Here is a 25203-nt window from a genome sequence, read left to right on the forward strand (position 1 = left end):
GTCAAAGAACAGAAAATGATATTTGTAATACATATGTTCAATGAAGAGCCCTATTCAGAGTAGAAAAGAGAGCCACTATAAATCACTAAGCAAAAGATACACAACCCAGTAAATAAATAGGCAGGAGTCTTGAATAGGCAGCTCACAAAACAGACTATCCAAATAGCTTTAAACATAGGAAAGGTTCTTAACCTCATTATTAATTAGGGGCTGAAAAGTAAATCTAAAATGAGATATCTGTTGTGATGAGCATTCATCCCTACTGATAAACAAAGGAAAATTACTCACCTTACCAAAAATTTCATATCCCAGTTGTTTTAAATTGTTCATTTCTTTAGTCCATTTAAGGGCTTCCCTCATGGCTCAGCTGGTAAAGAATCTCCCCACAATGCAGGAGACCCAGGTTCAATTCCTGGGTTGGGAAGATTCCCTGGAGAAGGGAAAGGCTACCCATTCCAGTATTTTGGCCATGGAGAATTCCATGGAATGTATAGCCCATGGGGTTGCAAAAAGTTGGGCACGACTGAAAGACTTTTAAAGATTATTTGTCCATTTAAAGATTATTTGATAATCTGTAGGATTCTTTAGTATCCTGTACAATATTAGAAGATGTGAAGAAGTTTATGAAACAACAAAAACTCTAATGATTTCTTTCCAGATCCGCCAATGGCATCATCAGGGACTTCCTCTTGGTCAGCATTCAACAGAGAATGCCATTTTAGTCAAGAACGGCCTGCAGTGGCCACTGCTGATTGACCCACATAAGCAAGCACACAGTTGGATCCGTCAGATGGAAGGATCTAGGCTGCAGGAGCTCTCCACTAAGGATGGCAATTACATCCAAACAATTGAGAATGCTATGAAAACAGGAGGGAGTATCCTCTTGCAGGTATTTGGACAAAATGACCTAATTCCAGATAGCTGACACACAGATTGTAAGTGATAGGTAACTTTGTCAAGGGAAAAAATGATAAATAAATAAGTGCATAAATAAATGCAGTATATTTTCAATGTTTAATTCTCTCACATCTTTCACGGATATCTAGACATTAAAAATTTACATATTTTAAATGCTGTGCCTTTTCAGCTGATTTATTTGTTATAAAATGAATTTTTTCTTTATTTTATTTATTTTCAGAATCTTCCTGAAAGATTAGATCCAAGTTTAAAGGAAATTTTGAAGAAGGATATCTACCAGAGAAGAGGTCAATACTTTATAAAAATTAATGATTCTGAGATTGAATACAATTCCAAATTTAGGTAATGTCTTTCATAACTGAATTGACTCAAATATGTATACTTTTAAAGATCGATAATATTGAAGGTCCCATATTTCAGCCCTGATAAGGTTCTCCTGGTTGAAAAAGTCAGATTGCATTTTGAACATTCTTTTTGTTTTTGTGTTGCCAGTAGCACATAATAGTAAATAGAATGGAGAACAGATTTTTATGTATAAAGTCATTCCAAACCAATATTTTCAAACTGTGCCTGATGGAAGCTATGGGTTCTATGAAGAGTCTTCAGAAGCAGTGCAAGAAGGGCAGCAATCAGGAAGCCCAGCCCCACATGAACCCACGGACCTCAATTTGATCTGTTTGCACAATATTTTATTTGGGCAGGAAAAGCTTCTGCTTCTTTAAAAAACAAAATCCACTTCTGCTACCTAGAGCAAAAAGATATTTTGCCTAGACAGATAAAAATATTGTGTCCACGTTCCAAGCAGTTATGGGCCTCCAGGAAACCAATTCATCAACCAATTTCACAAAGCACTATTATACAGCCAAATTTAATTACAACAAAAATACAGTTCCCAAGGGAATAAGACTTTGCATCATCAGTTATGTGCATTCTCTCCTTCAATTCATAATCAAAAGATTATAGTAAGCAAGTAATCCGTAATGAGAATTAGAAGATGATGTTAATGGCCCCTAGCCTGGTGCATTTAACTTCTTTACAGGGACTCTGACAGACTGACTTCTTACCAGTTTTCCTGACTCTTAAACTTGTTGGTCAGTGAATCCTCTAACTTGGGCAGAGCTGCCAAATTCTCACTCCTCAACTAATTCTGACTCCTTAGAATCCTCCCTTTTTAGCCTCCTTCCTTCTGTTAGTAAAACATTTTCCAAAGTATGTTTCTCAAAGCATCGTTTCCAGGGATTTAGTTGGGGTGGAAGTAGGGGGTCACTCAAAAAAGGAATTCTGCATTTTCTTAAAGAGCTGAGTTAAACAAAGTTAAACAAGATTCTTTCCTACAAGGACTTAAAATCTCTTTATTTGTTGAACAAATCCTCTTCAGAAAATAGTGTTCTACAGAATGCACTTTGGAAAGCACTGTGTTAACACATTCTTTCTCACTGAATACAGCCTGATTGATTAAACAACAGCTTAGAAATACTACTGAAGTAACATCGCCCTGAACTGATATCCTTGTCCCCATGTTTGAATTCCATGTTTGAAGATGTGGTGGAGGGACTATTTTAGAGGGCAAATGATGACAGATTCCCTCTCTGTCACTTGTTAGCCGTGTGATATTGGCAACTTATTTGACCTCTGTAAGCTTCAATTTCACCCTTTATAAAATGTTGTTGTTTCATTGCTAAATCACGTCTGACATTTTTGCGACCCTATGGACTGTAACCTGCCATGTTCCTCTGTCCAAGGGTTTTCCTAGGCAAGAATACTAGAGTGAGTTGTCATTTCCTTTTCCATGAGATCTTCCCAACCCGGGAATCAAACCTGTGTCTCCTGCATTAGCCGGTGATTCTTTACCACTAGGCCACCAGGGAAGTCTGGTGCAGCCCAAAATATTGGGTTGCTATGAAAACTAAAAATGATCCAGAATCTGAGCACTCTTGAATGCTTCCACTGGTTCGACATTAGCTCCAAGCCACCATCACTATCTCTCACATTTTAACCAGCCTCCTAGCTTCCTTCTTCTCCTCTGTCTTCCCTCTGCTCAGGCTACGCTCAAGACAGCAGCTAGAGTGGTCTTCTTATGAAACATCATGTCTCTCCTCTTCTCAAAATCCTCCATTGGCTTCTTGCTCACTCAGTGTGAAAACCATAGTCTTTACAATGATCTAGTAGCAAATCAAAACTCCCATTATGCAGCGTTTTTCTTTCCACTTCCTTATGCTTAGACCAAATAGGTACATAATTTATGGTTGTATTTTTAAAGCTCTAGACAGTACTTAGTATAAACTGAGAGCCTACTTTGTGTACAAGGCTGAATAAAACTAAAAATTAATCTTGTTTAATTCCAGGAGAAATTTTTTTGTTATTAAACAAATTTGTTTCATTTTCTTCTTCTGCATATCCTTTCAATAATAACTGGTGCCTTTCTCACATTTTAGGTTATATGTATCTACAGAAATAGACAACCCCTATTTTCCTCCATTCCTCTATAGTTTTGTTACTATGATAAACTTCACAGTAACATTCCAAGGTTTTCAAGATCAACTCTTATCTATTGTATTAAGTCATGAAGTTCCTCATTTAGAAAATCAACGTTTCCAGCTCTTAGAGAGTATTTCCCTTGATGCTAAGACTCTTGAAGAACTGGAACAAAAAACATTAAATTTACTACAGAATGCACAAGGTAAGTTAAGATCTTTAGTGATGTTAGTAGACCCTTGCATACCTTTGTAAAAGACAGAATAAAAGTTGAAAGGACTATTCTGAATTGTTACCAAATATATGTGCATGCTAAGTCGCTTCAGTCCTATCTGACTCTTTGCAACCCTATGGGACCATAGCCTGCCAGGCTCCTCTGTCCATGGGATTCTCCAGGCAAGAATACTGGAGTGGGTTACCATGCTCACCTCCAGGGGATCTTCCTGACCCAGGGATTGAACTCTTGTCTCTTACATCTCCTGTTAATTAGCAGGTGGGTTCTTTACCACTAGCTCCACCTCAGAGGTTCTATAGGAAATTCCAAAGATTTTAGAAGCTCTGTGCCAAAAATGGGAATGAAGACCAAAGATATATTTCTTATTATAAATCACAAAATAAGGTATATTTGTTTACTATGAAACTTTAAATACACATTTATGCCTGGAAAGATTTGACTTTGTTCCCTTTCTATTTTGATTACACCTAAAAGCTGTTTCTTAGTAACCCATGACTAAGCTGTTGTTCTATTAATCACAAGACTAGTTACATAAACAAGGTTTCCATATCTGTTTCTCATGCAAGATTGGAATCATAGTTGTTAACTTCTTAGGGAGCAAAACCAAAACATCTAGGTTTTACGTAAACTACATAGAAAGCAACACAACGGATCTAATGAGATTCAGGAACACAGCCTCTCCTATTTTCTGACAAATGTCATATTTGCTATAACCTTTTCCTAAATTGGACAAACAATAGTTTTAACAAGACAAAGGAAAACTTCTTTATGATAACACACATTAGTGCACTATATCTGTTATTATACCTTTAATGTTTATTCTGTATTAATTGTTTCTCTTTTTAGAGTCTGAGATATTTTTAAAAGGCTACAACTTTTTACAGATAGTACACTTAATAAAAATTGTTCTTGGAAAAAGCTCAATAAAAGACCCCTTGATTTTGAACATATTTTTTTCTCCTTTCCAAGTTTTAGTAAAAACAGATTATCTTTACCATCTTTTTGTAAATATTTTATATTTGGTGTGACTCCTCACCCCCTGTGGGGAAAGGTAGATCAAGGGTAGTGACTATAAGAAGCAGCTCATAGTTTAGATCCAGATGTAACTTAGACTGCTTCACCTGCATCAATAAGAATATGGTTTCCAGATCTTCAAATGTAATAATCCCATGATTCCTTTCAATGGCCATGTCAAACCATGTTTAGTTCTGGATGCCACCCAAGAGGATTTTTTCAAATTGTGTCCAGAGGTGAGCATCAAGGGGTCTAGAAATTGTATCATTGAAAATATTTCTCATTTTGACACTGATTTCTCATTTAAATGCTTTCTTTGCTGCAATCACCCTCTGTGTTTTTTTTCAATCTGACTTTATTGAGGCCTTCAATGGCTAAGTCAAAGATCTCTCTTGGAAAATGTCACATTGCACTCGAAAATATGGGGGTTATTTTCAAATATCTTTTGATATTGATTTCTAACATAATTCCACAGTGATAAGAGATCAGACTGTATGGTTTCAATACCTTTAGACCATGACTTTTTTGCATCTTGTTTTATGTTCCTAGTTTTTATGGCTCCTAGTTTACAGTCTATGGGAACTTGAATAGAATTTGTATCCTACTGTTGTGTAAAAATCATATAAATCTTAATTATGTTGTATTGGTTCACAGTGCTTTTCAGGTCTACTATATTCTTCTACCTCTTTGTATAGTCATTCTATTAATTTTTGAGAGTTTGATATTGAAACTCCAACTAAAATTCTTAATTTATCTACTTAAAAAAATGATTGTAAGATAGATAACCAACAAAGACCTACTGCATAGCCCAGAGAACTCTGCTAAATATTCTTTAATAACCTAAATGGGAAAAGAATTTGAAAAGAATAGATACGTGTATATGTGCACCTGAATCTTAGTTGTACACCTGAAACTAACATTGTTAATCAACTATATTCCAATATAAAGTAAAAAAAATTTTTTTAATTAAATGAAAACACTTGAGGGAATTCCCTGGTGGTCCAGTGGTTAGGACTTCATTCTTTCCATGCCTTGGGCATGGGTTCAGCCTCTGGCTAGGGAAATAAAATCTTCCGAGTCTTAGGTCTTGGCCAAGGGGAAAAAAAAAAGAGCACTTGAAAAATAGGAATAGCTCTACTATAGAACAGTAGAGTTTAAACTGGGAATATGAAAGTTGTCTTACACATTTGAAAGGGATAGAACTATTATGTATGTTTCTAAAGCAGTATTTTTTTAAAGGTGAGTAGCAACCCATTAGTGGAATGAAAAATCACTCTTATTGATCATTATCAACCTTGTTTAATAAAATAGAACACAATGGAAAATACCAGAGTATATCTCATAAAATAACGGTGCTGTTGTTATTTTCTGAAAATTTTATTTTCATTTTCTGTGTGTATAGAAGATCAAGTGGAAATGCGTTCCTTATGATGAAATGGCTATATATTATGTGCCTATAATAAAAATAAAATCCTCAAACATTAAAGTAGTATAAATAAGAGACTAGAGGATGGGATGGAGGAGGCATATGTACTATTAATCAAATTTTTTAGAAACATGGCCTATCTTCATTTAAGATAGGTCCATGTCCAAAATAAAACCTACAAAAGGCCAATAGTAAAACTCTTAGATAAAGAGTAGAGAATGAGGAAATTGCCATGAGGAAATAATTATTTAATATTCCAATGGTTTTTATTTAAGCTCATTTTTTGTCTTTAGGATTTGTATTAGACGATGAGGAAATTGTAGACATCTTAAGAAAATCCAAGATGACTTCAAACGAAATTTCAAAGCGAATCAAAGCAACAAGAAAAGCAGAAAGTGAAATTGAAGAAACACGTAAATTGTATCTCCCCATTGCTACTCGGGGTGCCCTGCTCTACTTTCTAGTGTCTAATCTTGCAAAGATTGATTACATGTACCAATTCTCCCTAGACTGGTTTCGTCAAATTTTTGTTTCATCAGTAGTTTTCAAAAGCAAAGAACAGGAAGAACACAGTCTGAAAAGGGAGAGAATGTTTCTGAAAAAAGGTCATGAAATCACAAATCTCTCAAAAGAGCCTAAATTGGAAAGTGAAAAAAGAACCTTAGATAGACATCTTAAAAATTCAATAGATACATTGACAAGAAACATTTTTAAGGTGAGACATTCTCAAAGGTGAATTTTGCACATTTATTTGACCCAGCTAGGCTAGCCTAACACTTATGTTTTCTTTATAGGTGGTCTCTTCAGCTCTGTTTAATCGACATAAACTTTGTTTCTCCTTTGGGCTTTGCACTACAATCATGCAAAATAATGCTAATGGAAATTTAATGCAGGATGACGTTGGATCTCTACCAGAGGAAGAATGGAATATCTTCTTAAATTCTAGCATGCTAGTAAATATTAAAGGTGTAATGCCCCAGCCTAAACTCAACAGTAAGTAAAAATAAAATCCATTAAACACATTTTCTGAAAAGTACTAAAAGATCTCTAAGGTGCGCCAAGGCAGTGCTTCTACAATGATTAAACTAAAAGCAATTTGAAGTCAAGTACAATATCTAATTCATCACTGTATCCGCTACACTGTTGAGCATATTAGGTGAAAGTGAGAGTGTTAGTCACTTCAGCTCAGTTCAGTTCAGTTGCTTAGTTGCGTCCGGACTCTTTGCGACCCCATGAATCGCAGCACGCCAGGCCTCACTGTCCATCACAAACTCCCGGAGCTTACTCAAACTCATGTCCATCGAGTCGGTGATGCCATCCAGCCAACTCATCCTCTGTCATCCCTTTCTCCTCCTGCCCCCAATGCCTCCCAGCATCAGGGTCTTTTCCAATGAGTCAACTCTTCGCATGAGGTGGCCGAAGTATTGGAGTTTCAGCTTCAGCATCAATCCTTCCAATGAACACCCAGGACTGATCTCCTTCAGGATGGACTGGTTGGATCTCCTTGCAGTCCAAAGGACTCTCAAGAGTCTTCTCCAACACCACAGTTCAAAAGCATCAATTTTTCGGTGCTCAACTTTCTTCACAGTCCAAATCTCACATCCATACATGACCACTGGAAAAACCATAGCCTTGACCAGATGGACCTTTGTTGGCAAAGTAATGTCTCTGCTTTTTAATATGCTATCTAGGTTGGTCATAACTTCCAAGGAGTAAGCGTCTTAATTTCATGGCTGCAGTCACCATCTGCAGTGATTTTGGTTAGTCGCTTAGTCATGTCCAACTCTGCAACATGTGGACTGTAGCTTGATAGGCTCCTCTGTCCCTGGGATTTCCCAGACAAGAATAGTGAAGTGGGTAGGCATTCCCTTCTCCAGGGTATCTTCTCCACCCAGGGATCAAACCTGGGTCTCCTCCTCTTCTTTACCATCTGAGTTACCAGGGAAGCCTGTAACTGATACTCAATAATTTTTGAATGAATAAATAAGTGACAATTGCTAGGTTATTATAATTCTAATCTATAAAGCAGAATACCTAATGCTTGTCAATAGGGACACACACACACACACACACATCCTTTGATTAAATACCATCAGAAGGTGAATTTCACCCTCAATTGCCCTCAGTTTCTTATGAAAATTCCCTGAAAATTTGAACTACAAAAATCATGCTTATCCAAAAGATTAGGCAAAATATAAGTATTGGATCTTTGCAGATGCTCCAGTGTTGTATATTTTTAATATGTTTATGTTTTAAATTATGGTAAAAATACACATAACATAGAATTTGCCATCTTAGCCATTTTTAAGTGTACAGTTCAGCAGCATTAATACATTCATATTATTGTGCTATGTTATAATTTTAAGTTGTTGTTTAGTTTCTAGTTGTGTCTGACTCTTTGTGACCTCATGGACTGCAGCGTGTCAGACCTCCTTGTCCCATCTCCTGGAGTTTGCCCAAGTTCATTTCCATTGCATTTCCAGCCATCTCATCCTCTGATGCCCTCTTCTCCTTCTGCCTTCAGTCTTTCCCAGCATCAGGGTCTTTTTCCAATGAGCTCACATAAGGTGGCCAAAGTATTGACCAAAGATTCAGCTTCAGCATCAGTCCTACCAATGAGTATTCAGGGTTGATTTATTTAACATTGGCTGGTTTCATCTCCTTGCTGTCTAAGGGACCCACAAGAATCTTCTCCAGCACCACAGTTTGAAAGCGTCATTTCTTCAGTGCTCTGCCTGCTTCATGGTCCAGCTCTCACAACCGTACATGACTACTGGAAAGACCATAGCCTTGACTATACAGACCTTTGTCAGCAAACTGATGTCTTTGCTTTTTAACACACTAAGTTTCTCATAGCTTTTCTGCCAAGAAGGAATTGTCTTCTAATTTCATGGCTGTAGTCACCATCCACAGTGATTTTAGAGCCCAAGAAGAGGAAATCTGTCACTGCTTCCACATTTTCCCCTTCTATTTGCCGTGAAGTGATGCCATGATTTTAGTTTTTTTAATATTTAGTTTTTACCCAGCTTTTTCATTCTCCTCCATCACCCTCATCAAGAGATTATTTAGTTCCTCTTCGCTTTCTGCCATTTGAGTGATATCATCTGCATTTCTGTGCTTGTTGATTCTTCTCATGGCAATCTTGATTCCAGCTTGTAATTCATCCAATCCAGCATTTCTCATGATGTGCTCTGCATATAAACAGCCTTGTTGTACCCGTTTCTCAGTCCTGAACCAGGCAGTTGTTTCACATAGAGTTCTAACTGTTGCTTCTTGACCACCATATAGGTTTCTCAGGAGACAGGTAAGATGGTCTGGTATTCCCATCTCTCTAAGTTGCAACACGTTAAATTTAGAGGAAATCTGACATTCTCCCTGAGGAGGAAAAAGTGGTGATTTGTCAATTGCTTTCAGACTATTAGCAGAAACTAGAAATCACGCCTTTTGCGACTCCATGAATCACAGTACGACAGGCTTCCCTGTCCATTACCAACTCCCGGAGCTTACTCAAACTCCTGTCCACCGAGTCGGTGATGCCATCCAATCAACTCATCCTCTGTCATCCCTTTCTCCTCCTGCCCCCAATCCCTCCCGGCATCAGGGTCTTTTCAAATGAGTCAACTCGTTGCATGAGGTGGCCAAAGTATTGGAGTTTCAGCTTTAGCATCAATCCTTCCAATGAACACCCAGGACTGATCTCCTTCAGGATGGACTGGTTGGATCTCCATGCAGTCCAAGGGACTCTCAAGAGTCTTCTCCAACACCACAGTTTGAAAGCATCAATTCTTTGGCGCTCAGTTTTCTTCACAGTCCAACTCTCACATCCACACATGACCACTGGAAAAACCATAGCCTTGACTAGACAGAACTTTATTGGCAAAGTAATGTCTCTGCTTTTTAATATGCTGTCCAGGTTGGTCATAAATTTCCTTCCAAGGAGTAAGCATTTTTTAATTTCATGGCTGCAATCACCATCTGCATTGACTTTGGAGCCCCCCAAAAATAAAGTCTGACGCTGTTTCCCCATTTATTTGCCATGAAGTGATGGGACCAGATGCCATGATCTTTGTTTTCTGAATGTTGAACTTTAAGCCCACTTTTTCACTCTCCTCTTTTATTTTCATCAAGAGGCTCTTTAGTTCTTCTTCACTTTCTGCCATAAGGGTGGTGTCATCTGCACATCTGAGGTTATTGATATTTCTCCCAGCAATCTTGATTCCAGCTTGTGCTTCTTCCAACCCAGCATTTCTCATGATGTACTCTACATATAAGTTAAATAAGCAGGGTGACAAAATATAGTCTTGACGTCCTCCTTTTCCTATTTGGAACCAGTCTGTTGTTCCATGTCCAGTTCTAACTGTTGCTTCCTGACCTGCATATAGGTTTCTCAAGAGGCAGGTCAGGTGGTCTGGTATTCCTATCTCTTTCAGAATTTATATAAAGGCTTTGGCATAGTCAATAAAGCAGAAATAGATGTTTTTCTGGAACTCTCTTGCTTTTTTGATGATCCAGTGGATGTTGGCAATTTAATCTCTGGTTCCTCTGCCTTTTCTAAAACCAGTTTGAACATCTGGAAGTTCACGGTTCACGTATTGCTGAAGCCTGGCTTGGAGAAATTTGAGCATTACTTTACTAGCGTGTGAGATGAGTGCAATTGTGCGGTAGTTCAAGCATTTTTTGGCATTGTCTTTCTTTGGGATTAGAATGAAAACTGACCTTTCCCAGTCCTGTGGCCACTGCTGAGTTTTCCTGCCGGGGTCCAGCCCCAGCAGGATCCAGGGGAACCCTCAGGATGAACGGCCTCGGCGAATGAGAGAGAGAGAGAGACCAGACCAGGATATGCAGCAGAGTCTGGCAGTTGCTTTATTTTTCACCATCGCCTTTATATCCTAAATTGGTACATTTCTAAGGGGCAGATAAGCATACAGACTTAGTTTAACATTACATCAGCTTGTCCTTCACGAAACCAGGTGTTCTCTGTATATTTTTGTTTATGTGAGTCTTTTCCCATAGATTTTTTGGTACATTATCTTCTGGCCTTGAGGTTAGCAGAAAACAGAAAAGTGGCAGTCTCATGGTACAGTAGGTTGCAACATAATAGAAATACAATCCTGTTAACATAAAAGTCAATCTTTTTGCAGAAGTTCTCAGCTAAATTTATCTAAAAAGTTTAACACACAAAGACTCTGCGACTCTGGCGAGGGAGCCCCTGTTTAGCACTCCTGGTTAAAATGAACAATTATCTTATTTTTTTTACACTAGGGCTAAACTCTTATTTTTCTAGATCTCCAACTATATTAACAATAGTTTCCACTGCACAACCTCAGCACATTAACATCAATCAAACGTTGATCTAATAACCACTTTTAAAACAATATTTTTTGTATTCTTTAATAGGGCTTCCTCACCCCCCAAAGGGCTCTGTGCCTATTAGGGCCCTTTTTATGGTTAATCTCTATGTATAATATCTTTTGGCTTTCAGGCCTGTTGACAATTTATGGCTTGCACCTGGTATAACTTTAAGCAACTTCAGTAGCCGACCCTGTCTTTTTTGTGGTTAATCTATTTTCTTTCTAATCCATGGGAACTAGATAGGATTACATTTTTACAGAACAGAAATGCAAAGGATTGCAAAAACAACAGATATGGCACAAAACAGGCTCTTAGTCTAAAAGTTAATTACCTGCAAGAAGTCACCAGCTAATCTCTATCTAAAGTACTTTTTATTAGGCACATTTGTGACTATTTTATTTGTGGAACTTTTCTCACCCTGTGGAGGGACCTATGCTTAATGGTGTCCTTTGTTAGCGTACTGTGCTTAGGATGTTTAGAACAATCATGAGCATTTTTTGCACTGGGAGCACACATTTATCAAACAAGCCAGAATGCCAGCAAAAGGGTTTGAACTGAAGCATTTCGTTCATCCCTGGCCACTTCATAGGGTAGCAGCGTCCAGGAGATTTATTAATTAGGGTTTTAAGTTGGTCCTCATTCAGTGAAAGAGGAGCAGGAGAGCTCTCAGCAGGCAACACAAGAATCTGCAACAGGGCAAACAAGAACAACATCAGAAAAAGGGGGGAGGATACAGGGTGGGGTAGAGGCCAAGGCCAACCTGGAGGGTCCCTTATCCTAGATGGCCTTGCCTGTCAGGTTTTTTCCTCATGACCTCGTCATGGATGGGGTCCCGGAAGGCCTTGCCTGCCCAGTATTTTCTTCATGACCTCGTCACGGGTGGGACCTCCCATAATGGCTCCCGGCATTTTCCTAATTTGCTGGTGTATTGAGTGTAGCACTATCACAGCATCATCTTTTAGGATTTGAAATAGCTCAACTGGAACTCCATCACCTCCCCTAGCTTTGTTCGTAGTGATGCTTCCTAAGGCCCACTTGACTTCACATTCCAGGATGTCTGACTCTAGGTAAGTGATCACACCATCGTGAACACCTGGGTCATGAAGATTTTTTTGTACAGTTCTTCTGTGTATTCTTGCCACCTCTTCTTAATCTCTTCCACTTCTGTTAGGTCCATACCATTTCTGTCTTTTATCGAGCCCATCTTTGTATGAAATATTCCCTTGGTATCTCTTATTTTCTTGAAGAGATCTCTAGTCTTTCTCATTCTATTGTTTTCCTCTATTTCTTTGCACTGATCGCTGAGGAAGGCCTTCTTATCTCTCCTTGCTATTCTTTGGAATTCTACATTCAAATGGGAATATCTTTCCTTTTCGCTTCTCTTCTTTTCACAGCTATTTGTAAGGCCTCCTCAGACAGCCATTTTGCTTTTTTGCATTTCTTTTCCATGGGGATAGTCTTGATCCCTGTCTCCTGTACAATGTTACAAACCTCCGTCCATAGTTTATCAGGCACTCTGTCTATCGGATCTAGTCCCTTAAATCTATTTCTCACTTCCACTGTATAATAATAAGGGATTTGATTTAGGTTTATACCACCACAGTGGTATAAATCAATTATACCACCGTATAATAATAAGGGATTTGATTTAGGTCATATCTGAATGGTCTAGTGGGTTTCCCTACTTTCTTCAATTTAAGTCTGAATTTGGCAATAAGGATTTCATGATCTGAGCCACAGTCAGCTCCCAGTCTTATTTTTGCTGACTGTATAGAGCTTCTCCATCTTTGGCTGCAAAGAATGCAGTCAATCTGATTTCAGTGTTGACCATCTGGTGATGTCCATGTGTAGAGTCTTCTCTTGTGTTGTTGGGAGAGGGTGTTTGCTATGACTAGTGCATTCTCCTGGCAAAACTCTATTAGCCTTTGCCCTGCTTCATTATGTACTCCAAGGCCAAATTTGCCTCTTACTCCAGGTGTTTCTTGACTTCCTACTTTTGCATTCCAGTCCCCTATAATGAAAAGGACATCTTTTTTGGGTGTTAGTTCTAAAAGGTCTTGTAGGTCTTCATAGAACTGTTCAACTTCAGCTTCTTCAGCGTTACTGGATGGGGCATAGGCTTGGATTACCATGATATATTCAATATGGTTTGCCTTGGAAACGAACAGAGATCATTTTGTCATTTTTGAGATTGCATCCAAGTACTGCATTTTGGACTCTTTTGTTGACCATGATGGCTACTCCGTTTCTTCTAAGGGATTCCTGCCCACAGTAGTAGATATAATAGTAGTCATCTGAGTTAAATTCACCCATTCCAGTCTATTTTAGTTCGCTGATTCCTAGAATGTGGACGTTCACTCTTGCCATCTCCTCTTTGACCACTTCCAATTTGCCTTGATTCATGGACCTAACATTCCAGGTTCCTATGCAATATTGCTCTTTATAGCATCTGACCTTGCTTCTATCCCCAGTCCCATCCACAACTGGGTATTGTTTTTGCTTGGCTCCATCCCTTCATTCTTTCTGGGGTTATTTCTCCACTGATCTCCAGTAGCATATTGGGCACCTACTGACATGGGGAGTTCCTCTTTCAGTATCTTATCATTTTGCCTTTTCATACTGTTCATGGGATTCTCAAGGCAAGAATACTGAAGTGGTTTACCATTCCCTTCTCCAGTTGACCACATTCTGTCAGACCTCTCCACCATGACCCAACCATCTTGAGTGGCCGCACACGCCATATCTTGGCTATTTATAAATATTAAGATATTTCATATCTTAGCTATTGTAAATCAAGATGCAATGAACATTGGAGAGCACACACCTTTTCAAGTTAATGTTTTTGTTTTCTTTGGGCAAATACCCAGAAGCAAAATTGCTAGATCATGTGGTAATTTCATTTTTAACTTTTTGGGGAACGTCATAACTTTTTCCATAGTATGTGTACCAATTTACAATCCTCTCTTGTTCCTTCAGTTGAAAGTAGTTCGTTCCTCTGCTTTTCATTTTACTTAACTTTCCCTGCTTCTATAAATTTAGGTGAAACTGTTATAAAGAAGCAGAGAAAGTTATTATGAAAGGTACTATTACCTACTGTGGTCTCAAAGGAGTGTTCTTATGCGGGAGTGTCCCTCTGCAGACTCTGTGCGCCCCATACCTTTGGTGGGGGGCTGGATTTGATGTGGATTCCACTCATGTTTTTCCTCAGGGTGTATTGGCAGTTATCACCTTGGTAGGAAGTGTAGCTGGAGATAAAGAAGCTAAAGCCTGCACAGAGTGTGAGGAGGACTTCCTATCTATTCAGTGTCCATCACCATGGGAGTCTGCTCCCAAGGTGCTAGAGTAGAAGCCCTGAGGGTTGAATTCCAGCTGGTTCTATTCCCTTTAAGTGTATGTTTTTCCTCCTTCCCCTCATTGGGACCCTTGCCCCAAAGAATGGGGGTGCTGAAGCCAAGGATGCTCATGTGCCCACAGAAGCCTTGTGGGTGTTTTCAGCTCCCCTCAGACACAGCCCTCAGTTGCATCTTTTCCCTGGTCATGACCAGCCCAGATCTAGTTGTGCTATGTCATGGAGTGAGTGGGGCTGAAGCATTCACTTGACTTGGGCTGGAGTGCACAGTGAGGTGGTCACAGAAACCTAGCAGCTGTGCTGCCATCCACAGTCTGGGCTGCCACTTGAGTAAGTACTGCCAATGGCCACTGCTGCTCACCTAGGCTATGCCCCAGGCCCCCAAGTCACCTCTGCATCCCTAGGTAGAGTCTTTCCATAGCTGCTGGCAGGCTTGAATTCAGTGTCATGCTCTGGCATGGAATGAGCAGATCTGGACATTCACTTGGTTCAGGTAGGTGAGGTCTGGGGGCAAGCCAGCATCTACATACTCTTCGCAAGTGGAGTCCAGCCTTCTCAAGTCTTTCTAGTTGTCCATATGGTTCTCTATTCAGCTAAGGGACTTGTCTTCTACACATAGGGCCCCAGGACTATGTGTAGTCATTTGTGGCTTGACTGACACACACACCAGGCAAGTGTCCTTCAAAAAGAAGGGAAAAGTTAAGACTTTCACAGAAAAAAACAGGAGTTGAGAGAAATAATTACCTGCTCAGTATAAATGCTAAAGGAAGTCCTTCAAGTATAAACAAAATGATAATAGAGAGCAACATAAAGCCATATAAAAATAGTTGATTCTATAGTAATGGTAAATAGATTTAAAAATATAGAAACCTGTACTATTGTAATTTGGACACATAGAATTTAAATGACAAAAAGCATTTTGAAAACTTTTAATCTGGGATTTCCCTAGTGGTCCAGTGGTACAGAGTCTGCCTTGCAATGCAGGAGTCACAGGTTCAATCCCTGGTCGAGGAACTAAGATCCCACATGTCACGAAGCTACTGAGCCTGCGTCTCACAACTACAGAGCATATGCTGCAACAAAAGATCCCACATGATGCAACAAAGATCCCACGTGCCACAACTAAGACCCGACACAGCCAAACAAACAAATAAATAAAAAACAAAAGAACCCTATAAATCTATGTTAACAGGTATATAATATATAAAGATGTGGCTTGTGACATCAGTAAAATAAAAAGTTGGAGGTAGCTATTAAGAAGAAAGTTTTTGCATGCAGTTGAAATTGTTTTTCTCAGTTGAAAATACAATGCTATAAATTTAAGATGTTTTATGTATTTGCACTGGTAACCCCCATAGTTAATTTTGTGTGTCAGTTTGGCTGGGCTAAGAAATACTCAGATAGCTGATGAAACATTCTTTTTTTAAAAAATATATTTATTTATTTATTTTTGTCTGTGCTGGGTCTTCATTGCTGTATGCATGCTTTCTCTAGTTGCAGCAAGTGGGGGCTATTCTTCATTGCAATGCTCAGACTTCTCATGGCAGTGGCCTCTTTTATTGCAGAGCATGGGCTCTAGGGTGTATGGGCTTCAGTAGTTGTGACACACAGGCTCAGCAGTTGCAGCTCACAGGCTCTAGAGTGTGGACTCAGTAGTTGTATTGTGACACACAGGCTTAGTTGCCCCTTGGCATGTAGAAACTTCCCAGACCAGGGATCAAACCCATGTCCCCTGCATTGGCAGATGGATTCTTAACCGTTGGACCACCAAGCATGTCCCTGATAAAACATTATTTCTGAGTATGTCTGTGAACTAAGATCCCAAATGTCTCACAACCAAAAAATCAAACATAAAACAGAAGCAATGTTGTAACAACTTCAATAAAGACTAAAAATGGTCCACAGCAAAAAAAAACAAAAAAAAACAAACTTAACAAAAATAGCATTGAAAGGAATAAAATACTTAGGAATAAACTTAACCAAGGAGGTGAAAGACTTAATTGCTGAAAGAACTTAAAGAAGGCAAAAATAAATGGAAAGACATCACATGGTCATGTATTGGGAGACTTAGTATTGTTAAGAAAGCCATACTAACCAAAATCAATCTACAGATTTAATGCAATCTGTATCAAAATTTCAGTGCCTTTTTTTTAAAGAAACAGAAATTTTCTTCCTAAATTTCATATGAAATTTCAAGTGATTCCAAATAGCCAGAACAATTTTGAAAAAGAAGAAAGTTGGAGGCATCACGTTTCCTGATTTCAAAGTGTATTATAAAGCTACAGTATTCAAAACAGTCTATTACTGGTATAAAGATAGACAAATAGACCAAAAGAACAAAATAGAGAGCATAGAAATTAACCCTCGTGCATAGGATCAAATGATCTTCAACAAAGTTATGAAGACCACTGAATAGAAAAAGAGCAGTCAGTTTCTTCAACAAATGGTGTTAGACTGTTAATCAGCTATACCCTAATACAAAACAAAAAGTTTAAAATTTGTAAGAAAAAAAATAGAGGAAAATAATAGAATGGGAAAGACTAGATCTCTTCAAGAAAATTAGAGATACCAAGGGAACATTTCATGCAAAGATGGGCTCGATAAAGGACAGAAATGGTATGGACCTAACAGAAGCAGAAGATATTAAGAAGAGGTGGCAAGAATACACAGAAGAACTGTACAAAAAAGGTCTTTACAACCCAGATAATTGTGATGGTGTGATCACTCACCTAGAACCAGACATCCTGGAATGTGAAGTCAAGTGGGCCTTAGGAAGCATCACTACGAACAAAACTAGCGGAGGTGATGGAATTCCAGTTGAGCTATTTCAAATCCTAAAAGATGATGCTGTGAAAGTGCTGCAGTCAATATGCCAGCAAATTAGGAAAACTCAGCAGTGGCCACAGGACTGGGAAATGTCAGTTTTCATTCTAATCCCAAAGAAAGACAATGCCAAAAATGCTCGAACTACCTCACAATTGCACTCATCTCACACCCTAGTAAAGTAATGCTCAAAATTCTCCAAGCCAAGCTTCAGCATTATGTGAATCATGAACTTCCAGATGTTCAAGCTGGTTTTAGAAAAGGCAGAGGAACCAGAGATCATATTGTCAACATTCAATGATCATTGAAAAAGCAAGAGAATTCCAGAAAAACATCTAATTCTGCTTTATTGACTATGCCAAGGCCTTTGACTGTATGGATCACAATAAACTGTGGAAAATTCTGAAAGAGATGGGAATACCAGACCACCTGACCTGCATCTTGAGAAATCTGTATGCAGGTTAGGAAGCAACAGTTAGAACTTGACATGGAACAACAGACTGGTTCCAAATAGGGAAAGGAGTACATCAAGGCTGTATATTGTCACCCTGCTTGTTTAACTTATATGTAGAGTACATCATGAGAAACACTGGGCTGAATGAAGCACAAGCTGGAATCAAGATTGCAGGGAGAAATATCAATAACTTCAGATATACAGATGACACCACCCTTATGGCAGAAAGTGAAGAAGAACTAAAGAGCCTCTTGATGAAAGTGAAAGAGGAGAGTGAAAAAGTGGGCTTAAAGTTCAACATTCACAAAACTAAGATTATGGCCTCCGGTCGCATCACTTCATGGCAAATAGATGGGCAAACTGGGGAAACAGTGTCAGACTTTATTTTGGGGGGTTCCAAAATCACTGCAGATGGTGATTGCAGCCATGAAATTAAAAGACGCTTACTTCTTGAGAGAATAGTTATGACCAACCTAGACAGCATATTAAAAAGCAGAGACATTACTTTGCCAACAAAGGTCCATCTAGTCAAGGTTATGGATTTTCCAGTAGTCATTTATGGATGTGAGAGTTGGACTGTGAAGAAAGCTGAGTGCCAAAGAATTGATGCTTTTGAACTGTGGTGTTAGAGAGGACCTTGAGAGTCCCTTGGACTGCAAGGAGAACCAACCAGTCCATCCTAAAGGAGGTCCGTCCTGGGTGTTCATTGGAAGGACTGATGCTGAAGCTGAAACTCCAATACTTTGGCCATCTGATGCAACAAGCTGGCTCATTTGAAAAGACCCTGATGCTGGGAACGATTGAGGGAAGGAGAAAGGGACGACAGAGGATGAGATGGCTGGATGGTATCACCGACTCGACGGACATGAGTTGGGGTAAACTCTGGGAGTTGGTAATGGACAGGGAAGGCTGGTGTGCTGCAGTCCACGGGGTCACAAAGAGTAGGACACGACTGAGTGACGAACTGAACTGAAAGGAAAAAAATGGTGTTGGCAGAACTGAGCATTCATATGTAAAAGAATGAAATTGGACTCATATCAAATATAAAAAACAACTCAAAATGGATTTAGGATCTAGACATAAGAACTAAAACTATAAAATACCTAGGAAGCTTAGGGGAAAAATCTTTATAACATTGGACTTGGCATTGATTTTTTGGATTTAACACTGGAACACAGGCAACAAAAACAAAAATAGACAAATCAAAATTATATCAAATTAATATATATATCAAAATTATCACATATCAAATTTATATAAAAATTAAAAACTTTTGTTCATCAAACAACACAGTCAACAGAGTGAAAAGGCAATCTAAGAAGAAAATATTTCAAATCCTGTGTCTGATAAGGAGTTTTTATTTACATGGAATATACAAAGAACTCCTACAACTCAACAACAAAAAATCAAATAACCCAATTTTTAAATACTTGAATAAACATTTGTCCAAAGATTAAATACAAATGGACAACAAACATATGAAAAGATGCTCAACAACACTAATCATAGGAAAATGCAATGCCAATCTACAAAGAGATATCATCTCACACCCCTTTCTTTTTAAAAAAAGAAAATAATAAGCTCTGACAAAGTTGTAGAGAAAATGGAAACCTGTTGGTGGCATTGTAAAATGGTGCATATTTGGAACATAGAAAACAGTATAAAGTTTCCTCAAAAAAAAAAACCTGAAAATAGAATTATCATATGATCCATCAATCCTATGTCTGGGTATATATCTGAAAGAATTGAAAGCAGGGCCTCAGAGAGATATTTGCATATAGTGTTCATAGCAGCACTGTTCACAGTATCCAATAGGCAGAAGCAACCCAAGTAAGTGTACACTGGTGACTGGATAAAGAAAAGGTAGTATATACATAAAATGGAGTATTATTCAGTTAAAGAATGGAAATCATATCACGTTGTACAACACGGCTGAAACGTGATGACATTATGCTAAGCGAAATAAGCAAGTCACCAAAAGACAAATACTGTATGATTCCACTTACATAAAGTACATAAAGAAGTCAAATTCAGAGAAACAAAAATAGGATGGGTGGTTACCAGGAGCTAGGAGGTGGGGAAATGGGAAAAGGAAATGGGAAAATGGGTACAGAGCTTCAGACTTGCAGAAAGTTTTGGAGATCGGTTTCACCACAACATGAATTATACTTAACACTACTAAACTGTACACTTAAAATGGTTAATGTAGTAAATCTTGTGTTATGTGTTTTATCATAATTGAAAAATTACATTTTATATGATTAGTTTTTATATAAGATGGCTTTTTCCTCAACAAAAAATATTTATTAAGCATATACTTTCTAATGAGTAACTAAAGGTCAAGGATACATCTCTTCTTACGTGATCACTTTTCCTTTTTTGTTAGACATATATGAAACCTGTAAAAATCAACATCTTCAGTGGGTGTCAGATTCCAGGTGGAAGCAGTGTCTTTATATCAGCAATGCACTCGAGCCTTTTTCTCTCCTATGTAAATCCCTGTTATCAAATGTGTCACAGTGGAATGCTTTTAAAAACAGTAAGGCTGTATATTTGCTGATGAGCACAGCTTTCTCTTCAGAAAATGCTTCCTTGGAGGAAAGTGAAAAATCACCAGAGATAGGTAAAGTATTCGGTGTCTTAATCTAACTTCATTACATATATATGAGTATATAGATTATCAAGTTATCAATGTAGTTCAAAATCTTATGAAAAAACTAAAGGGAGGAATGTAACTATATAATAAGCACTTGTTATTTAATGTAATTCTCATTCCACATTTTTCTCCATTTTGCTTTCCTTCCAAAATTTTGCCACAAAATACAATTATGTTATGCAAAACATGAACAGCCTTAGCTATATTTCCTTTACTTTTATTTCTCTGGGATAGCCAGAAATGGAATTGTTGGATCAAAAGCATAGTTTTTATATTAATAGTTGCTTCCAAATTGCCTTTCTTGAAAGTCCATAATAACTTACATTTCCACCAGCAATATATGAGTGCTCCTTTTCAAAGAAGAGTATTGATTCTTTTTAACTTCTACCAATCTGAAAAGTTTAAAGTCTTTAACTTTATCTGATTACTATCAGGTTTAAGTACTTTTTCAGATGTTTGCCGACCATTTGAATTTGCTTATTTACATACTTTGCCCATTTTCTACTCCATTGTTGATTTTTTTTGTCCATTTGTAATAATCCTACTAGCATTATGTTGTTGTTCGGTGGGTCAGTCGTATCTGAATCATTGCGACCCTGTAGACTGCAGCACACCAGGCTTCCCTGTCCTTCACTATATCCTGGCTGCTGCTGCTGCTGCTAAGTCACTTCAGTCGTGTCTGACTCTGTGCGACCCCATAGATGGCAGCCCACAAGGCTTCCCCGTCCCTGGGATTCTCCAGGCAAGAACACTGGAGTGGGAGCTTACTCAAACTCGTGACCATTGAGTCACTGATAACATCCAACCATCTCATCTTCTGACACCTCTTTCTCGTCCTGCCCTCAATCTTTCCCAGTTTTAGGGTCTTTTGCAATGAGTCGGCTCTTCATATCAGGTCACCAAAGTATTAGAGTTTCAGCTTCGGCATCAGTCCTTCCAATCAGGGTTGATTTCCTTTAAGATTGACTGGTTTGATCTCCTTGCGGTCCAAGGGATTCTCAAGAGTCTTCTCCAGCACCACAGTTCGAAAGCATCAGTTCTTTGGCGCCCAGCCTTCTTTATGATCCAGCTCTCACATCTGTATATAACTACTGGGAAAACCATAACTTTGACAATACAGATATTTGTTGACAAATTGATGTCTCTGCTTTTTAATACGCTGTCTAGGTTTGTCATAGCTTTTCTTACAAGGAGCAAGCGTCTTTTAATTTCATGGCTACAATCACTGTCCATAGTGATTTTGGAGCCCAAGAAAATAAAATCTGTCACTGTTTCCACTTTTTTCCCTTTGATTTGCCATGAAGTGATGGGACTGGATGCCGTGATCTTAATTTTTGAATGTTGAGTTTTAAGCCAGCTTTTTCACTCTCCTTTTTCATCCCCATCAAGAGGCTCTTTAGTTCCTCTTCACTTTCTGCCATTAGAGTGGTACATATTTGAGGTTGTTCATCTTTCTTCTGGCAATCTTGATTCCAACTTGTGATTCATCCAGCCCGACATTTCGTGTGATGTACTCTGCATAGAAGTTAAATAAACACAGTGACAGTATACAGTCTTGTTGTCCTCCTTTCGGAATTTTGAACCAGTCAGTTGTTCCATGTCTGGTTCTAACTGCTGTTTCTTGATCTACATACAGATTTCTCAGGAGGCAGCTAAGGTGGTCTGGTATTCCCATCTCCTGAAGAATTTTCCACAGTTTTTTGTGATCCACACAGTCAAAGGCTTTAGTGTAGTCAATGAAGCAGTAGATGTTTTTCTGGAATCCCCTTGCTTTTTCTATGATCCAATGGATGTTGGCAATTTGATCTCTGGTTCCTCTGCCTTTTCTAAATCCAGCTGTATGTCTGGAAGTTCTCAGTTCATGTAGTGTTGAAGCCTAACTTGAAGGATGTTGAGCATTACCTTGCTAGCATGTGAAATGAGTACAGTTATACAATAATAAAATTATTTACTTATAATTAATTAGCATAATATGGTATTAATTTTTGTCTTGTTAAAAATATTATTAAACAGCTCATTCAAATATTTTTCAAAATCTGTCATTGCTTATTGGATTTGTCTATAGTATCTATAACATACAAGTGTTTAACTATTTGTATGGTTATTTATGTCTGTCTTTTCTTTTATAATTTTTTCATTTCCAGTTCTGATTAAGAGGTTTTCTTCTTCTGCTAAAGTTTTCTCTTGGCTTCATTATTGTTTTATTTTGTTGCATTTTGCACTAATCTATCTTGGATTCATTGTTTACTATGCCATAAGATAAAAGTTGATATCTTTCATTTAAAGGCACTCTTTACTGACTTTTTATTAAGTGAAGATCTTTTACTTTGCAAGTAACTGCAAGTTTATCCATTTTTAACTAGATGCTCATGTATTGTGGACTTTTTAAGATCAACAGAATATATCTTATCTATTTAAAAAAGCTATTTCTCTTATCTAAGTTGTATTTAAAGTTAGACTTTGAGGAAATAATGTAGAAATAAAAGATTGGTAGAAATGATAGCTGTATATGGAATAGATGGAAATGAAAACTAGAAGTTTTCCCACCTTGCAAGAAAGTGTGATCCTGTGGTGACTATATCAAAGGTAAGTGTGACTCTATTAAAGGTAAGAGGGGTCAAAATTTTTAAATATATTTGTATAATATTCAGTTTTTCAAAAATTTGAAAATCATTGCAGTTCCATTTGATCCTCATTTCTTATATCTGTTATAGGTAGATTCTGAAAAGAAATCTCTAGCCTCTAGAGTTATTGTTTATATTTATTAGTTATTACTTTGTATTCTATTATATGAATAGAAATCTCTACCCTCTAGTTATCAATTTATAAACAATATATATTCAGGATCAGGTCATAAAATATTGACTCTGCCCTTTGCTTCTCATTTTTTTTCCTTCTGTCATCCATCATTCTTCAACCATTTCACCAGAGACGAGTTGAAAGTTAAATCTACCTTAAGATATACCTCTTTTACAATATTAAAGATAATAATTTACAATATTAAAGATAGTTAGCAATGCCTGAAATCTCACAGAAATCTCACTTTAAAAGAAGTTAGCGGTGTTTTAAACAAAACTTCACAATTTTATAGTGAAAAAAAAAATCATTGTATTACCTTTTGGTGATCCAAAGTATTTTATTGTTAATCTCAGTTTCTCTAAATTTTATCTAGCTCAAGTTTTTAATGAAAATGAAGAAATATACAGTTCTATAAATTTTCCGTGGGAGAAACTCACTCCATTTCAAAGACTTATTTTGGTAAGATGTGCTATGAGAAAATATTGATGTTCTAAATGTTTTGAGCACTTTATCAGTAACTTAAACTCTTTAAATTTTAAACTTTTATGAGCAAAATATATAGATTTTGCAATCTAATATTTAGTAAACATTACTACTAGGGAAAAGCACTTACATTCCATTTTAATGTGCTTTTATGTGGCGGGAGTTCAATTAGAGTAACAAATATTCTTAGCATCTTTCTGCATCCTTATTCATTCCTCTCTAGAAAGGAGGAAGGACTTGTCACACAGGTAATCTGAGAGATGAAATCAGTGTGTATGGCTTAACTCTTCTCCCCTGTCCCTTTGGGGATTAGCCTTTCTGCAAAAAGCATAATTTCTGCTCTGCTTCTCAATGCCATAAATTATAAAAGAACGTACCAGGGCTTTTTAGGGAAAAGTCAAAAACTGCCCAGCACTGCTTGTGACAGAAAAGTCTGCCGAATTCTACGGTTTAGTATCAGGAAGTACACCCACCTAAACCATATCCACCACCTTGGCCTGTATTGATAATAAATGTGGTATTTTCCCTGATTCCTCTGTTAATCAATGCCTCAGAATCTGGCTGTGAGGTTGGCAGGTTAGGGATGTGAATGGGTGTCATTTGTGAGCCCCTTAAAGTAAGTAAAGGTTAGCATGTACTCAGCAGTTTTCATAAATTATTTCATTTAATCTTCATAATCATCTTGGGGGTAGACATTATTATTTCCCCCTTTTTATAGAATGCCTAATTGAGCCAGGACTGAAACTCAAACAATTTGACTCTGAAATCTATGCTTTTACCAGTAGCACCATATTATACTTACCAAAGTAGATAATTTGAAGTAGATTTTTCTAAATTTGCCTTTATCACCTCAAACAATCTTTAATTTTCACATTTAGCCTCTAGTTTAGGGAGGAGGAAATCCCTCCTCTTATTTCCCTTTTACTTTAACTTCCTGAAAATGGCAGCCTAAACAGCCAATCATCTTTCTTTTGGTTTCTGCCTTAAATTTTATTTTTACATCACTTTAAAATTTACTCACGACACTGCAGAAAAAGATTGCACCTGACTTACAGACAATTTTTATTGGGCCTGTGGTTTTGTTCTCTCAATATTTCAAGTACAGTTTATCACTAAACAAGTGAATTTGAGCCTTTGGAGATCTTTCTTATAAAATTTCAAAATCTCCAATAAAGATAACCAAAATAGCAGAGACTATTTTAAATATTCTACATCCTTA

At 37.7% G+C, this 25203-nt stretch overlaps 1 protein-coding gene across 1 annotated transcript in view; it reads left to right on the forward strand.

Annotated features, from left to right (window-relative positions):
* The window catches only part of DNAH14 (dynein axonemal heavy chain 14), a 324938-nt gene that overhangs the window by 249201 nt on the left and 50534 nt on the right, over positions 1–25203 (forward strand). The window contains exons 58-64 of the mRNA XM_065937125.1: positions 659–889; positions 1139–1260; positions 3354–3598; positions 6362–6783; positions 6863–7061; positions 20433–20669; positions 23875–23960. Coding sequence (XP_065793197.1) covers positions 659–889; positions 1139–1260; positions 3354–3598; positions 6362–6783; positions 6863–7061; positions 20433–20669; positions 23875–23960 — 1542 coding nt within the window. The remainder of the gene's footprint in view (positions 1–658; positions 890–1138; positions 1261–3353; positions 3599–6361; positions 6784–6862; positions 7062–20432; positions 20670–23874; positions 23961–25203) is intronic.

This window comes from Muntiacus reevesi, chromosome 5 (genome assembly GCF_963930625.1).
Source record: "Muntiacus reevesi chromosome 5, mMunRee1.1, whole genome shotgun sequence".
Classification (NCBI taxonomy): domain Eukaryota; kingdom Metazoa; phylum Chordata; class Mammalia; order Artiodactyla; family Cervidae; genus Muntiacus; species Muntiacus reevesi.